At 38.3% G+C, this 18,498-nt stretch overlaps 1 protein-coding gene across 1 annotated transcript in view; it reads left to right on the top strand.

The window, feature by feature from the left end:
• gpr158b (G protein-coupled receptor 158b) overlaps window positions 1–18,023 on the top strand; it is a gene marked incomplete at its 5' end in the record, with an annotated part of 60,242 nt that extends 42,219 nt beyond the window's left edge. The window contains 6 exons of the mRNA XM_081373440.1: window positions 1,696–1,805; window positions 2,214–2,452; window positions 7,755–7,893; window positions 14,088–14,193; window positions 14,307–14,453; window positions 15,773–18,023. Of these exons, the coding sequence (XP_081229566.1) occupies window positions 1,696–1,805; window positions 2,214–2,452; window positions 7,755–7,893; window positions 14,088–14,193; window positions 14,307–14,453; window positions 15,773–17,515 (2,484 nt within the window). The 3' untranslated portion in view covers window positions 17,516–18,023. The remainder of the gene's footprint in view (window positions 1–1,695; window positions 1,806–2,213; window positions 2,453–7,754; window positions 7,894–14,087; window positions 14,194–14,306; window positions 14,454–15,772) is intronic.
• Between the last annotated feature and the right edge of the window lie 475 nt (window positions 18,024–18,498).

The raw sequence follows: 18,498 nt of genomic DNA, 5'->3' as shown, positions 1-18,498 counted from the left end.
GAAAACATGCCCTGCTCACTCAAAATAAAAAATATATATATTTTGCATCGAGTTTAAGGCCACCAAGACAATAATTATGTTACAATGTTTGCATTTAATTGTGAAATTGTGTTTCCCCTCCCAATATCTCAGTATTGTTTTTTCTAATTTTTCTCATCATAAAGGCAGTACAACAAATAATACCATGATACATACAGATTTGTAATATAAATCATATATCACTTTTTTTGTCCACATTATAGTATTGAGCCTTTAGAGTGGAAATGTGCATGAAAATAATGTCATTATGTAAAACATTATAATTCTTCTAAAATATATTTCATTTTCTTTAACCTGTTAACTGTCACCCCCATTTGTGAGCATAGATCAGAACTGAAATGGTTGTAATTCTTGAATGTGATTGGAATACAGAGATTATGTTAAACGACTACTGTCAAATAAAAATAAAGGAAATAACAACAAATAATCAAACTACAAGCAACAGCACAAATAATTACAGTAGCACAAAGATACAAATAAACAGTGCTTTTCAGGTTATTTAGGTATCTAACAGTAGTTTTCAGGTACAGAAGTTGAGTAAAGAAGCTAATCAAATGTAAACCAACATTGCATATAATCTTCAATGTATAAATTATAAAGATTAATCATTATTAATTAAGTTACAAAAGTTATTCAGTCAAGAGCAGTCAGTGATTTCCTTATCTTTTGTTGTTTGATCAACGTTAAAAACACATACAGACAGCAGGAATATTAGGCTGCTGTCACTTTAAGAAATAACGCATGGATCCAGTACACTGATACTGATACAAATGCTTTGTCTTTCTCGATTGTTTACGTTCACTTAAGACATAACCGACCATGTTTGCTTGGATACTCGGCAAGACGGGCATGTTGACAATTTTTCTGTGTAAATGACTTGTCATATAGTGCAAACGTCACTTTGATTGAACAAAGTTTAGGGGAAGCCAGAATGCATATATCCATCAACAGAAACATACATTAGCCTCTGTCTACACCCCTGTTACTCCCCTAGTCCTGAACTAAACTTTTTTTTATATATATATATATATATATATATATATATATATATATATATATATATAAAATACATATTTGTCCTGGTTATGGACTCTTATTTTGATATTCTGTTTTGTTTGGTTTAGCTCTTGTTTCCTGCGTTTCTGTTTATATCCTTGTTTGTTTCTATAGTTACCAATTATTCTCAACGGTGTCTTGTAGTTCTCCCTGTTTGGTTATGTGTTTTGTCGGTTATCGTGCTTAATTTATGTGTGTAGTTTGCTATTGATTCTCCTGAGTGTTCTCCTGTGTTATTCTCTGTGTTCATAAAAGACTTTGTTTGTTATTTTTTGCATCCTGCGTTTGGTTTATTACCACACTCTATTACAATATTTTACCATATTATTTGGACTCTAAAATTGCCAGCAAATCAAAGCATGCAAAATATATTTTCTTATTTCTGTGTTTTGATTTTGAATGTGAAATATAACTGAGACATAGTCTTAACAGATTTCATCAGATTAAGCCAGCTACCTTATGTTTTCTGAAGAGCATCACTGAAATTCTGATAGTTACAGCCACAATATATGAAGAAATATATGCCAAAATAAAAAAATAAGAAAAGCACCCAGTGATTCATGAATTTCATTACTCTCTATTTTTATATTGTCTCATCAGGTTATGATACAATATTTTAATCCAAGTGTTATCCGGTGTATTCTCCTGAGATGGGCCCGTTTGCTCGGCTTTGCCATCGTTTATGGAACAGTGATTCTCAAATTGTACAGGTAAAAATAATGCTGCCAACTTCACTATAAGAAACTGAATGATCAGAGATAATAGTTTCAAAGTAAAATTACATTCAAATATTGTCATTTTGAATTGAATGTAAATTTAATAAATTAACAATCACATATGATAAGTTAACATTAAGTAACAGTTAACAGAATTTCAATTTAGTTAAAATTACTAAAAACTTTTATACTAAAAACATTTATACTTAGTGGCTGAACAGAAGAGGGAAAGGATCAGTAAACAATGAAGCTCCTGCTGCATTTCACAAAAATAAATTCATAATATTTTACTGTAAACATAGATATTATCCGTCTAACAATTATGCTCTTGCTGAAATCTATCTATCTATATTGCTTTAATTTATCTTATGTTTGTGTCTTGTCCTTCCTTTTCATACCAAGGGTTTTAAAAGTGTTCCTGTCACGCACTGCCCAGCGGATCCCGTATATGACCAGCTGGAGGGTTCTGCGTCTGCTTGCTGTGATTTTGCTGGTGGTTGTGTGGTTCCTAGTGGCCTGGACCTCAGCCGTATGCCAGAACCCCGACACCCATCACGCCCTCATTGACATCGGTGTCACCCCAGAGGGCCTACAGTTCAGCATGTGTCTATTGGACAGCTGGGACTACATGATGGCTGCTGGTCAGTTCTTATTCTTATATTAATTCTACTTGAACCAGTATCAGAGAGCAAAATTCATACAGCAGCCCAAAAATGTAAACTGATTTCCATTGTAACCAACGCAATCTACCAAGAGCAGTGCTAATTAAAAATAATGTGGCTTGGCAAACAATATGTTCGCGTAACAGATAACTGTGTCCACTCCTTTTCATTGTTAATGTTTCACTGCATGTCTTTATTAAATCATGACAGTAGTTTAACGCCAAAAGAGGGTTTGTGCTGGTGCAAACATTTAGTAGATCTAACTAGGGATGTTAACCGATGACCGTTTGACCGATGGTTGACCGTATCAACGTTAACCGGTCAAAATTGTCGGTAGTCGGTTAAAAAAAAAAAAGTCATCTCTAAATTAGGCTATTATAGACAGTGGACTAAACGCTACTACAGTTAGCCATCTCATTCCAATATCTTTTTGTGTGAAGTGAACAAATCCCTCACACTCAATTTTTCATAACTCGCCTGTTTGTACTTAATAAACCAATAAAAACATTTGGCGCGAGGTCACAGCGTTTGGGTTCGCGCCCTCACAAGGTTTGCGAAAAGTAAAGGCAACAGGCTAAAACACTCGAGGTTAGAGCCAGGGCAGACGACAGGATGAAGCGTGCAAAGAAGTGCGAGACCATTTCACCAAAAAAGAATGACACAGATGTAAGTTGCAACTTGTGTGATACAGACAGTGCTTAAATACAGTAGGAACACATCATATGATGTATCACCTGAAAACGCGACACCCGCAAGCTTCGGGTGAGAAAGGTAGCCAAAGCGGGAGGCAGAGCGGCAGAGAGATCCAAGATGCGACAGAGTTGCGAAATTGCAATCACGATATTGCACAATATTAGGAAAATATTACGATATTGGGGAAAAATTACATTGCGATAGGCTATTTTTTTCCCAACGATATGTATTGCGAGCCATGATCAATATACTAAAGTCAATAATTACCATTCCATATTAATAATTTCACTAATAAGCAAGCTTCATTACAAGTGACAAAAAGGTCACTTAATATTTTATTCCAAAATTAGAACATATTTCTGTCAGAATTCGGTGAACGTTCTACGCAATCCAACTTGGCGGCGCTCTTAACAGATGTTTGTTTGTTCATTATTTCCTTAAAATAAGTAAAAAAAATCTCTCTCTCTCTGTTTTCGGTGCTGATGCAGTGACGCGTTCATGTAAACGGCACCTAAAAGCTGTCACAAAGAACCAGCAAAAGTAATGATGAATGAATGAATATGTAAAATATTGCGATGAGACATTTTAATTGTCTATTAATAAACAAGTGTTTTCTGTGTCGGCTGCAAAGGTGAAGTCTGACTCGCGATCTTCGCAGTAATGAACGCGCCGGAGAGAAATACACATTTACGGATTAAATCGTTTTATTTTGTTTTGAATGGTTCTGTTTAAAAGTAGAGATTTCTGTAGATAATAGATCTATTTCTATTTTTTTTTTTTTTTTAGGTGTGTGAGGCGAGTATAGGCTACCTTATACGTTGAGTTTCGGTTCATGGATGATAGCTTAACGTTAGCTCCAGTTCAGGCGCTGGCGCCTCCGTGTGTCGTGCATAGCTATCTGCTATTTACTTTTTATTTTAGAAAATTGGATAATGAAACACTGATTAAAATTAAGATACAATTAATACAAAACGAAATTCGTTTTAAAGAAAGGCTTTGTGCTTTCTGTTTGAGGTCTCTGTGAAAGTTTTAAAGCAGTCTTTTAGTGCCGCTTTGATCGGTCGCGTCCGTAATGGAGAACTGTCACGTAAAATAGTTTTTTTCCTCATAAATGCGAACACGAAAAATAAAAGACAAAAGACTTTTTTAAAAAAGACAACCATCCACAACTTTATAACACTCCAGTCAAAGTACCTCTTTTTGGTCAACATCCTCCTTTTTGTAGACGAAATAGTCCCAAATAGCTGATTTTGACTTTCTTTTTTGTACGAAATCATCATTCTCTTAATACACCATGGGTGCTGCTACCCTTCACATCGCATGTTCCGGCGATGTGACTATTGCTCATGCGCACAGCCCTACTAGCATATTTTAAACTAATCGGTTAACCGGTTTCAACCGGCTAATGAGGCTCGGTGGTCGGTCAAGAAAATTTTTTGTTTTCGCCATCCCTAGATCTAACCCTCCAACCATGAAAAAATGTATTAATATCATTAAATAAGATGCAGATATTAAATATTAAATATATTCTTCAGTTGTGCTGAAGATGAGGCAAGAATGGCAAACTCTCAGGGTCACGGATGCAGCTTTGACAGAAGAGATGTGAGATGTATAATCTGATCATTTGAGTTTGGCCAGACAGCATTTAAGGCATGAGGGTGTGAGACGTGGCCAGTGATGCAGAGACAGTTCTCTCTGACAGCTCGAGTACCTTCTGCTTACAGCATGAAGCGCAGGAGGAACTGGAAACTGCCCTCAAAACTCATTAAATATTTTCATGCAAACGCACAAAGACATCCTGGCTTGTATCATTAATGTACAAGATTTGAATGGAGAAAATAAAAAGATACAGGCTATATTTATTGTACTTTTTTGTCCTTCTTGGAGATACAAAATTAATCTAATTTCTCTCATTCCTTATTCATCTCCTTTTGTTAGGCAAAAACATTTAAAATTTTGAATGAACTATTACTTTAGCACAGGGTTATAATAGTTAACTAAAACTAAAAGCATAAAAAACATTTTCGTTTCTTGAAATAAAATTTAGGTTATCTTAAATATAATAAGGGTGGGTAGCATACGTGGGTATGTATGAGTCAGGAGGCCCTTCTGTTCTTCCTGTGTTGCTGTGGGCTTCCTTTGAGTGCTCCATCTTCCCCCAGATGCTGCGTTTGGTGTTGACGCTACGGGGAATGCCATCAGTGTGACCGGTGTCTGAGGCATGTGTAAACAAAAGCCAAAATTCATTGGCGGACGGCAGTCCATGACGTACATGAGTATAAAAGGACACTTGAGTTACACGTCATCAACTCTTTTGTCTGAGGGAGTGCGCGTGCAGGCAGGCCCAAGGTGTGGCAATGAGACACAGCATCTCATTCCCCTTCTCAGGGAACCAGGTTGCATTAAACAACCTAAGACGTTCCCTTTCGAAATTGAACTTCGACGCTGCACTTGGCATTGACGCTATGGGGAATCAATACCTACTACGCCATGCTGAGTGAAGACCTGCCTCACTAGGCTTTGAATAGGCACAAACATAGTGGGCATAGCATAAATTGACTAATTGAGTCTGACTCAATAAATTGACATAAATTGAGTCAGAAGCGTGACAACACCTTGGGCACAACCCATGTGACAATCATCACAGCTTCTTATCATTTAGTTTATTATCTCTGTCTATTTAAGTTCCTCTGTTTGTATCACTCATGATCCGGTATTGTTTGTGCACAAATGGATTATGCAGCGAAATTCATTGCCCTAGCCCGAGAGGAACTTCCTCCAATGAACTTGGCCCTTCGATTCAGTCAGCTTACTTTAAAGACAGCCCTCGATGATGAGACTTTAAAGCTTCTGGATCAGGGCTAACTTCTACCATCCAGTAGACTTCCCAGACACCACAGAACCTGATTGAAAGGAGGCCGTCATCCGCAGCCAGACCCAAAGCCCAGACCACCACCATCCGCCTCTGCTGGATGCCTGCAGCTCTTCACCTTCCCCTTGAAGCGACTTGAAGCCTCAGGTCCTTCTACCACCAGCTTCTGTCAGCTCTGCCTTGCCTCCTCCCACCCTCGGCTCCACCAGAGACCCTCAGCCTTGCGGCTCCACCAGGCTCCCTCGTCTCTCCGGCTCCTCCTCGGTCATTCGTCATCCTGTCTGCGCCGTGGACTTACGAGCCATCCACCGCTTTGCTCCAGCAGGCTCCGCCCTCTCCCCGGATCCACCTTGGTCCTGGAGCACACCAGCTCCGCCTAAGTCCTCGGGTACTCTGACTGTGCTCGTCGCTGCACCCTGCCTTGGTCCCCAGAGCCAGCGGTGTCACTCAAGCCCATCAGTTCTCCGTCTGCACCTTGGGATCCCCTCACACCGGCTCTGTCTCTGTCGGTCATTTCACGTGTGTCGTCGGCCATGTCAACACCTTGGCTCCTCCCCCCATCAACTCCACCGTGGCCTATCGTTCATGGCTGAGCTCTGGGTCATCATCACCCGGCTACTCCATCCATCATCTCCTCCTTGGCTTCTTCCTCAATCATCACCTCCTTGGTCTGTCCTGCCTGCTTTTACCAGCCCTTCACCATCTCCTCTCATCAGCCCTTCATCGGTTCCTCGTCCACCCCCTCAAGCCCCCACATTTCCTCCCTGGCCACATCTGTTACGGCGCAAGGTTACACCTTCCGGGAGGGGGGTGTAATGTCACGGATCTGTTCAGTTAGTTTCATTTTCATGGACTTTTTTGTTTGCTTTTTAAGTCACATGTTCTCCTTTGGCTTAGTTTCCCGCCAGTCATTAGTTTTTATGGACATTGATTAATCATTACAGCTGCTTATCATTTAGTTCATTATCTCTGTCTAAGTTCCTCTGTTTGTGTCACTCATGGTCCTATATTGTTTGTGCATAGCACACTGTTTCATGTGGTTTGCCTATGTTGAATAAATCTAGCTGTTACCGGGAAATACTTATTCTGCCGCCTACATCTTTGACCTGGGATTGTTAAAGACATTAATATTTTCACAGTTTTTTACCTACTAAATAGTAAGGAGGTAATCTTATTCGAATGCAGCCAATTTGTGAGTTTTTTTTTTTTGACAATCCATTAAAATGAATGTTTGGAGATCCATGAGTTGTGTCTATTTATAGTCATTCTCTCTCATTATATTCACGTCAAACTGTAAATTTCACAAATCAGCTAAAACCAAATATTATGCTGTGGATTCAGCAGTGATGCAGGAAACATTGTCATAGTATTCTTGTATGGTCTTCAGTCTATGTAGGTGGAAGAATGCAAACGTTTAGGAATGGAGATAAATTCCTGAACCTACTGCATACTTAAAATGGGAAAAAATAATATCACCTTCATTCAAATACTAAAACATATTTTGTTTTAGATAGTTGCTGCTGTCTCAAACGTTATTTTTAAGATGTTCATGCACCACTGACTTGTTACTTTGAGTGATGTGGCAAAAGAGGGAGGGAGGGGAAACAGCCTTTCAGGCTGTGTGAAATCACATCTTTTCAGCTGGCATTCCCAGACTTGACACACTAAATAATTAGTGACGGCATTGTGCTGTGTCTTCTTGTGTTCCTGTTCTAGCGGAGTTCCTGTTCCTGCTGTGGGGCATCTATTTGTGCTATGCTGTAAGGACCGTCCCCTCCGCTTTCCACGAGCCTCGCTACTTGGCAGTCGCCATTTATAATGAACTCCTCATCTCTGCAATATTTCACATCATTAGGTGAGCAATGTGCATTAGTTATGAGTAGCAATAGCAGAAGCATGATTAAGATGACATGCTTTCCATGTTTATTTATGAGACAGGCTGCTTTATGAGCGGAATGCAACACCATACTTGAGGAATAACATGAGAGCTCAAAATGCAAATGAAATACAAACGGATTTTTTAAAAGGTTTTTCATGTGCAAAGAGTTCTATTATACTCTGTATAGCATCAGTGGCGCAGAGGGCCCATATGCAAAAAATGTTTAATGAGCCACAAACAACAAGTGCAACGAATAAGTGTTTATGCAGTGTATCAGAACAATACCATACCAAACACATTGCTTCACAAAGGACATTTATATCTCATTGTTTCCATGTGAGTAGCCTGATAAATTCATAATCTTTTTAAAGTAACCGGCCATCCAGATCCAACACAAGAGTATCAATAATAATAAAAAAAGTCTATAAATAAATTTGAAACTTACAAATTAATAAACCAACGAGCGGTGCATAAAACGCAATTTTGAGTGGTATACCTCTACCCAAAAACCTTTAAAGGGGGGTACAATGGTGTTTCATGTATTCAGAGTTGTTTACAGTGTTAAAGAGATGGATTCTCATGCTTAACATGGCCAAAGTTTTTTAAAAATATTTTGGACGAATAACGGAGAATTTCTGTGCCAAAAATCTTACTTCCGGTTTGGTACAAGTTTCGGCTGTTTTTTTTTTTTGACCGTGGATCTAATGACGTAGACCAGAGTGGAACTCCTTATATGAGCATTTCTCCCGGAAAAGCGCGACCGCGCACCTCAACGCGCTTCAACAGGAAATCATCGGCAGCGCTGCATAGTGTCTCCAAAGTGTTTTTGGTGAGGGAAAGCTTACCAAAGAACCCAGCGTTAGGAACAGTGGATGCAGAAACGAGTTGTGTAGACTGTTTGTTCCCTAATTTCGACGATGAATGTTTTATAAACAAAGCCCAGATCGACGGATTCTCTCTATGGCTCTGGCTTCGCCCACACGGCCAGCCTCCAGACGCTCGTTTTTTTCCGGAAAGACTCGGTACAGCCTATTTTCTCTTATAAATATAATAAAACTAAAAGACTTTTTGGAGATATGAAGGATGCAATACTACTCTATAGGTACTCAAGATTAACAGGAGATTGACTGAAAATGAGCATTTCACCCCCCCTTTAACAACCAGAACGGAACTAACATAAGTAAGGGATAATCCACATGGATAATCCACGTGGAGGCAAAGAACCACCCGACTCAAAGCGAAGACTGGAATGGTAAAAAATGAGTTATTTTCGTAAGTTATTTTGTCTACAGGTTGTTAAATCTAGCTATAAATCAGACACATAGATAAAGCAGTTTGGTAAGATTTATTTGAATGAATCAGAGAGAGAAAAAGAGAGAGAGAGATGGTGCATGTGTGAATTACCTTCGTCTATGCAGCATCTCTCTATTAATAGTGAAGCTGTGTGTTGAATTACTTCAAAACACAGTGATGCTTCCACCTCATTGCTTAGAAATGTAATGTAGCATTCCAGTAGTGAAAGCTATTTTAATAATAAAAGTCACAGGCAGCATTGGCAACAGGTTTCTGTGCTACTAAACCTTGCATATTATACTTAACAGCTTAAGGCTGGAATTTTACTCTTGCTGGCTTTGTAACTGGTTACAGAGAAAAACTGGCCATCACACTACACGACTGAGGATCAATGATTTTTCAAGTCATTCCGAACACAACAAACGCACGCGTAAACGTGCGAGACGCATGCAAACTGAAAACAATGTGTTTTAAATATGTGCTCAAAATATCAAACATGTTTGAAATCTGTGTCCATCATACACTACAGGATTTTCTGTCAAATCTGTCAACTTTGATCGCCCAAAATCTGCAGACTTTCAGTAACTAGCGTCAAGACATCCAGACTGAAAATCGGGGCAGAAGTCGTGTAGTGTATTCCGGTCGTTATCATACTGTAGCGTTAACTAGTTAAGAACAGCACTTTTGTCTGTTTAGAGCAAGACATTCGGATAACACTCTTGTTTTTGATCAGGCATTGAGGAAGCAGGATAGGATTCTGCAAGAGGAGAATCCTACAAAAACTGAAATTCAACAAAACACTTTCAAACATATCGCCAGCTAAAATTTATTTAGTTTAATTTAACAAGTTAATTAACAAGTATCACTTTGTCCTTTCCTTCTAGTTGTTTCAGTAAGGCGTTGAAGTGATTCTCTAATCTCTACAGCATGCCATTTCATTCCCTCAAGAGTGTCTAAATGTCAGTTACTACACCCACAAGAAATAGATTACCTGTTTTCTTTTTTAGAGAATGACAGTATAATACCCACATCTTATGAAACTCCAACCCACATCCACTTATATTTACCACAGCAGTCTTAAGAAAGCTTCTTGAAGGAATGTTCAGTGTATTCAAAACACTAAACATTTATTGACGTTATTTGTGACAGAATGTAATGATTATTACTAACTGTAATTTAATGTCTTCTACATTTTTAGTAGTGCACTTAGAAGTAAACCAGGCCAACATACCAGAGGGTTTAAAAGCAGAAATGTGAAGCTTGTATTTTTGTTTAAGCACTGATATTAATTATTCAGTAAAAACCTGTTCATTATTTGAGCTGTTGAAATACTTGGATGGTTGCACTTCTTGATGAGTACTCCATGTAAACAGTTTTTATGGAGAGTTTCAGAGTCTGAGTCTGATTTTCATGTTTTGTATTCTGTTTGATATATGTTCTAGTCTAGTGTTTGCTGTTAGTTTGTTAATTGGTTCTGTTCTCCTCCATTCCCTGCCTGTTTGTTTCCCTGGTTACTAATTGATTGAGTAGTCTGTTCAGGTGTGTCTAGTTAATTACCTCATTAGCTCTTTTGTTTGCCCAGTGTATTTAACCCCTCAGTTTCAGTTACTTCCTTGTTCTGTATTGTTTCATCATTTAGGTGTATGTGGTTGTGTTTTTCTCCTTGTTAGTATTTCCTTCGTGTGCTTCATAAAAGCCACCAACCCGTGACAGAGAGTTACCCTATGTGCATTCGTAGTGTACTTTTTCAAATCTTAAAAGTATAGTTTTTAAAAACTTGCATACAATATTTTATTGAAAAACGTCTACTTAAATGTACTTAGAAGACTTTCATGACTTTCTTAAAGCACTTAAGTACACTTCAAGTGCCTTTTGTTATAATGTCAAGTTAAAAGGTTTGCTTTAAAGTAACTTATTTTGATGTGTGGACTAACAGTAAAGTGTATGAGAAGTACTTTGTAAATAATTACAAATATATTTAAATACATGACATACAAGTTTCAATTTTGGTTTACCTTAAATGCTTATAAATAAACAAAAATAATTATGAAATTATGTAAAAAAAATTACTTGTGTCCTATTTAAGTGATAAAAAAAGCACTCTCAAGTTCAGCTAATTGCGTTTAATATATTTTTAAACTATATAATACATTTGATGTAATTGCAGTTAACATGCAATTACGTGTCCTAAAAGCATTATATTTTCAAAGTATATTATTTCCGTAATAAGTACTCGCCTCTTAAAAGTATGCTAAAGTGTACTATTTTCACAAGGGACATCACATCAGTTTTGGCCATTAGCATGCTAAAGTTACCGGGTTTATTAGTGGCTCTATGTAGATGCACATATCTCCTGTTTTTCTGCAACCGTCATTCAGTATGACACTGAATTGCAAATTTGAAGGGATTTGTTTAACATGAATTTTAGGAGTTTTGTGTAACCATTCCCCCTAAAAATGACTGAAAGTTGTCTGGGCCCCAATTAGAATGTAAAACTTGAGTCACATCAGCAGAACTTTGCACTAAACTTGTAAAAAGAAGGTGAAGACAGCTGGCCTCAGCTAAACGACAAGTATCGTGAATACAGCACTGATAAGCCACTTGAGAGAAAGCTCATAAAATATGTCTGCTGAAGACAGCTCGCGCATAAAACTACTAAGGCTTAAAATAAACCCATTCACCCTGTTTCTGGCTTCTCTGCCATCTTTTAGATGCTCTGCTCTGTTGCTCCTTAATTTCACTCTCTTTGACCACACTTTCCTCAAGCTGTGGTTCTCAACTAGTAGGTCACAACCCAAAAATAGGTCACATGTTGTGTTCAGGTGATGTCAGAATGAATGTATATGGGTTGAGTGCATATAAACACCATCATGAAGTCGTATTTAAGTACCTTAATCTTCAATGTGCCCATCAAGTGGAGTTGGAATTATTGTAATTACGAGATCCGAACACATGAATGAATGAGCAAAGTCACATTTAAGAATGGGAAACTTAGAATTCTAGATGATAGCATTGGAATGGCTGTGTTGATTTAAAAAAATAGCAGAAACACTTATCTATAATGTATATAATATAGTATATCTATAATCTATATAGAGATCCGTGAGCGAAAAGCAATTTTGAAGCGAATTATTTTTGCAAGCCAATCACTCAACTTTCGAGGTTTGCATTATGTAAGACATTTAATTTTGAGACCATGAATAAATAAGTTATAGGAATTATTAATTGTCATTATTTTGAATTCAAGTGTAGTTATTGTGTGATTTATAATGAATGCCTGACTCATTGAAGGCAGTACCATAAAGTTTTAACTTTTTGAGCATTTGAAATAAAGAATTATTGACAAAATCAAATTGGTATTCTTTATAATAAAATGTAATTGTGAATGTTGATGCTATAATTCAGTTTGTAGTCTTTTTGTATACCAAGTAAGAATACTATTGAAGCTTTCCAGCGAATTCTGCTCATTGAACTGATTTATGAGGAAACAGACTTGTACGACCAACTGCATTTCCCATTTTTCTCTGTGGCAGCATGAGAATGATAAAATACACAGATAAAGCATCAATTATCCACCTAATGTGCATTCTTTGCTTTCGATTTGGTTTCGTTAGGTTACAGATAAAATGCGGCTTTCTTTGATAAGAAGTTAAAAAGAAAGAAGGGAATTTATGTGTAATCTGAAAGCACAACAGTGGCATGAACTTTCCAGGAGAACTTGAATGCATCATTTGGTCTGCTCTGATAGGGCCACAGTCAACAGGGAAACAATGATAAAAAAACAATGCTAAATGCAAATCTAAAAATACAAATAAAAATATAATAACATGTGAATAGTTACAACAGAAAAATTTATAAGCTCAACAATGTTTAAAAATTTACATGCACTGTGCATTTCTCATATTCAGCATCTTCAGTTGTAGTTTGTCGAACACAATATGCCTTTTCATTGAATTATTAGCTGCCAACAGCATAAAACCATCGATAAACACTACATTGATATGTTAATGTGCTAAATGACTGTGCACTTCTCATGCTCAGAACATTAATAACATATTTGGCTCAGTGTTTGTTGTTTTATGCATTAGTCTGTTAAAATGTGTATCCATTTACAAAAATGTCAATATTCAGCATATGTCGTGTTAATAATATTGCATATTTTTGGGTCTATGCAGCTAATGTTAATTAAAAAAAATAATATTTGATTTTAAGGATTTTTTTGTTTTCATTTGTACAATAACAAATTTTGGTAGAGCGTTGGGAAATCTGGGTCCTGAAGCAAACCGAGTCAAAACCTTTGCACTAGAGTATACTTGCAGAGTAAAAATACACTGGCATTATTTATGATGGAGGTATCATAGCGCCTAGCCATTTTAATAGAATATGTTTCTCCTCACTCTCATTCTTTGCCGATGTCTGCAACCCCTGCTGGTTCTAGCAGATAAGCTCTGTTTGTCTGAAAAGTGGTGATGCACTGTTTTGATGCTTTGCCAAAGCAGACCTTGAAAGGCGGTGGGATTAATGAGCCTGAATTTCATTACTCTTTGGGTAACGGAGGAGCGGTGACCTCCATTACTCCTACAACATCACCAGGATACTTAACCCTGTTGACTAAACAGCGTTTAAATAAACCCTTAGATGCCACGCCACATTCAATTACATTTGCCCTCATTATACTGTTTGAAGCTCTTTTTTGTGATATTTGCTCCAGATCCTAAAATGTTTCTCCATCATTTAGCTTTGATCTGGCATAAAAAAAAATGTCAAAATAAAAAATGTCAGGGGAACAGCCTAGGTATGGTTGGAGTTGAAGTGAAAATCAAGAAATGTCAAAAATCATTTTTGGCACCTTTAACAAGCATTTGTCTCATCTACAGGTTCTCTCTTGGCACTGGGCTGCATCCTGACTGGATGCTAATATTATTTTTCGTCCATACGCACCTGACAGTGACAGTTACTCTGGGATTACTTCTCATTCCAAAGGTAATTATTATCCTTGTCCTTAAATCTATAGAATATAGAATAGAAATCTGTTCAACTGCTTATGGTTATGTTTTTAATGAAATATTCATAGTTTGTTTCATCCTTCACTGCAGTTCTTGTTCACTGGAACTCATACCCGGGAGGATATAGCCACAGAGGCTTATGAAGAAGAGCTGGATATGGGTCACTCAGGCTCCTGCCTGAACAGCAGCATTACATCAGCCTGGAGTGAGCACAGTCTGGACCCTGAAGACATTAGGGTAAGACCTCTTTACTGGCCCTTGATCATTTACACACACATGTTGGGTTTCCATGTTTTATGGGAACTTTCAAGTGTGGTTGGAGCCGATAGTGTCGTGATCTGTGGCCTGAGGCACAGCGCAGTTGCGCTTTGGGTGACTGGAGTTTGAATTCCAGCTCTTGGCCCTTTCCAATCCTGTTTTCCTCTTTACTTCCTGTCCACTTTCTACTATACTATCTAATAAAGGCAAAAACACCTAAATAAAATCTTAAGAAAATGATCTTTTTCATTTAAAGGGATAGTTCACATAAAAATAAAAATTATCCCATGATTTACTCACCCTCAAGCCATAGGTGTATATGACTGTCTTCTTTCAGACGAACACAGTCGGAGTTATATTTAAAAATATAATTGCTCTTCCAAGTTTTATAATGGTAGGGAATGGCGGTCCTGATTTTGAAGTCCAAAAAAGTGCATCCGTCCATCATAAAAGTAATCCATACAACTCCAGCGGGTCCACCAGACCCACAAACACTGGCTGAATAACACAAATATGAACACCACACAAGGATTTATAAAGGCCTTCTGAAGCAAAAATATCCATATTTAAAACTTTATAGACTAAAATAACTAGCTTCCGGCAGACGGCCTACGCAAGTTGACTTACGCCAAAAGAGTAACCCCTGACGTGATGTATGAAGTAGGATGTAGGAGTATCGTAAGTTTTGACGCCAAAACTCAAGATCCTCTTCTCTTATATCGAAATCCTCAGACAAAAATTCTTGTTTAGACTTATTTAGACTAATTCGTGACCGTGTTTTATTTTACACTATCCTCTGCGCTTTTGCTTTCGTCAATACGTCATGCGCCAGGTCAGGGGTTACTCTTTCACCGTAAATCGATGCGTACGGCCGTCTGTCGGAAGCTAGTTATTTTAGTTTTTAAAATGTTTTGAATATGTTTTTTTTTTTTACACAAACGCATTGCTTTGCTACAAAAATGCCTTTATTAACCCCCAAAGCCGTTTGGAGTACTTTTATGATGGATGGATGCACTTGGGCATCTAAATCTTGTCTCCCATTCACTGCCATTATAAAGCTTGGAAGAGCCAGGATATTTTTTTATATATCTCCGATTGTAATCGTCTGAAAGAAGAAAATCATATACACCTAGCATGGCTTGAGGGTGAGTAAATCATGGGGTAATTTTCATTTTTGGGTGAACTCTCCCTTTAATACATATTTTAATTAAGTTGTTTTTCTACAAGTGATACAAGTAGGAAAATCTTGATTATGAAGTTTTTTTTGTGTTTGTATGTGTGTTCTTTGCCTTTGTCAGGAGGAGCTCAAGAAACTCTATTCCCAACTGGAGATCTATAAAAGAAAGAAGATGCTGGCTAATAACCCTCACTTACAGAAAAAGCGCAGTTCCAAGAGGGGACTCGGACGGACACTTATGCGCCGTATCACAGAAATACCTGAGACGGTGAGTCGCCAGTACAGCCGAGAAGATCGAGATGGAAGTGACCATGGGAGTAACAGAAGCACCCTGAGGAGAAACCCCTTTGACCCGTCTCACTCTGGGAAGTCAAGGGAAGAATCCCTGAAGAGCAAGATGTTCTCACTGAAGAGATCTCATAGCTATGACCATACACATGACCAAGGTGGGGAAACCAATGGGGTGCCTGAAGATAAAATGGAGAACTCTTCTACTGAGGCTTCTCTGCTTGACACCTTGATGGGCCGGAGGTCCAACAAGAAGAACCATGAGGTGCCAAAGGTTGAGTTAGCTGAATCTACTGAGTCAGTGCCCTTAGTGTGCAAGTCCGCCAGTGCACATAATTTGGCACCAGAAAAGAAGTCTGCACATCTTCGGACCTCTATGTTACAGAAGTCACTGTCTGTCATTACTAACGCCAAAGAAAGGACACTGGGCATTGCGGGGAAGACTCACAGTGTGGAAGATGCCAGTAAAAAGGGTCTTAAAGCAAGGGAAAGCACAGCTCTTTCAGAAGTCAATGAATCCCCTGAGTGTTTTCCAAAAATGATCATCAGCCAGTCGGTTGAGTACACCAAAACGCCTAGTAAGATGGGCATCATGAAGCAGCAGGTGAGCGGCAGTCAGCCCTCCATTTGTTCTGAACCAGGGAAGAGCAAGGACCTGTACGACCTCTCTGAGGTGTGCCCCTGGGAAGTGGAGGAGTTACCCACTCCATCGGAGGGGAGGGCCCAAAAGCATGTTTCCATTGCCCCCTCTGAAACCACCACGATCCATGGAAGCAGTACAAAAACTGGACACAAGTCTCAACACAAACAAAAAAGTTTGGGCCAATCTCCGTCAAATCGCCGTCGCTCCAGAGATAAGACTGGGGACAGGGATGAAGGGAGGAAGCCTAAATCACCTCTCAACCTCACTGCACACAAAGATGCTAGTCCATGGAACTTCGAAGATCCATCTGGCCAACAAATGGAGCCTGTAGGACTGTCCCCTGAGAGAACAAGACGCAAGAAAAGTGTCACACCCACAGATGGAAAGCCCAGGATGGTCCTCTCAGATATCTCAAAGTCCACAGGAAGCCTTTTGCAGCCTCCAGCTCTCATGGTGGATATCTGCCCTTGGGATTATGATCCCCCTCTGTCCCCCAACAAGGACAAGACTTCCAGCCCCACACACCATTCAAAGAGAAGAGATTCTTGCTCGAAAAGAAAAGGATCCTGCTCTTCCAAAGAGAAAGCTAAGGATAAAGAGGATGATAAACGAAGTTCCAAGAGCAAGGAGCGGAGAAGCTCCTCAAGCAAACCTTCTGAGAAACGACGCGCAAGCCAATCATCAGAGGGAGACCAAGCTGCTATGGTGGCATCTGGCAGGAGAAGGAGCTCTACAAGAGACACCGCCATCAGCAGCAGTAAACGTCCTGAGGTTTGCCCCTGGGAGACAGAGCCATTGCCAAGTGTTACCTCAAATGATAAACACACTCCAACAACTGAGAACCACACAACACAAACACCGTCCTCTTACCTCAACATGGCTGAAGTTTGTCCATGGGACTTTGATGAGAAGTTATCAGGGAAGAGTGCCTGACACAATACTCACAAAACTAGACCACTCCAGTAGGATTTCTGAGATTGCAGATTCCATATTTGAAAGGCCTGTTCACACCAAGAAAGTTAACTGTAACAATAATTGGCTTCCACACCAACAACTAATGATAACATTCTGTATACTATAAGTGATTTATGTCGTCTGACACTTTAAATACTCAAGCTCCTTAAAGTCGGGTGGATTCTAACAATTTTTTATCGTTCATCAGCCGGGAAAAAAATTGTTCTTAAAGTGATTCCAATGATATCATTCCTCTGTCATTAAAGTTATAGCTGTGGTGTGGTCTTTGATATTCTTATAGAATTTGAACAATGATTCAAACTTTACAGTTATCGTTGTAGTTATTGTTCTTGGTGTGCACGGGCCTTTAGCCTTATGTTTGCACTTATTTACTTAGTTTTCAATGCTTGTTAATGTAAAATGTAAAATTTCATCTACAAAATTTTTTTATTTGCAAATGGTTTTCAATTGAAATTAAACTACAGTGCCTTGCAAAAGTGTTCAAACCCCTTTCATTTTCAGTTTCAAGCTTGATATTTTTATGTATTCATTTATATCAATAATTTTTGTGACTTTTATTTCATTCTATTTTAGCGTTTCCAGATTTTTTTTACTTCCCAGAAGGCCAGTTTAAAAAAAGAAAAGTTTTTTTTTTTTTTTTTTTTTAATGTATGATGTATACAATGGATACACTTTTTGTTCAGTTATCAGGAAGTGGAAACTACACTTCCAGACTACTGAGACACTGTGTAGAAAAGTTCAGCCCCTAATGCTATCAATCTCTTTGAAGGATGTTTTTTCAGTAAGGACTTGAGTGTCATGTGAAAACAGACTAAATAATGAGATATATATATATATTTATATATATATTAGATGTCCTATATATATATATATATTAAATTAAAAACTATTTCATGGTTCTCTCTATTCTTTCTAATAATAATTATTTTTTTTTTAACTAC

Source organism: Scardinius erythrophthalmus (genome assembly GCF_964197995.2).
Source record: "Scardinius erythrophthalmus genome assembly, chromosome: 9".
In the NCBI taxonomy this organism is placed as follows: Eukaryota; Metazoa; Chordata; class Actinopteri; order Cypriniformes; family Leuciscidae; genus Scardinius; species Scardinius erythrophthalmus.
This window is presented reverse-complemented; position numbering and strand designations above follow the sequence as displayed.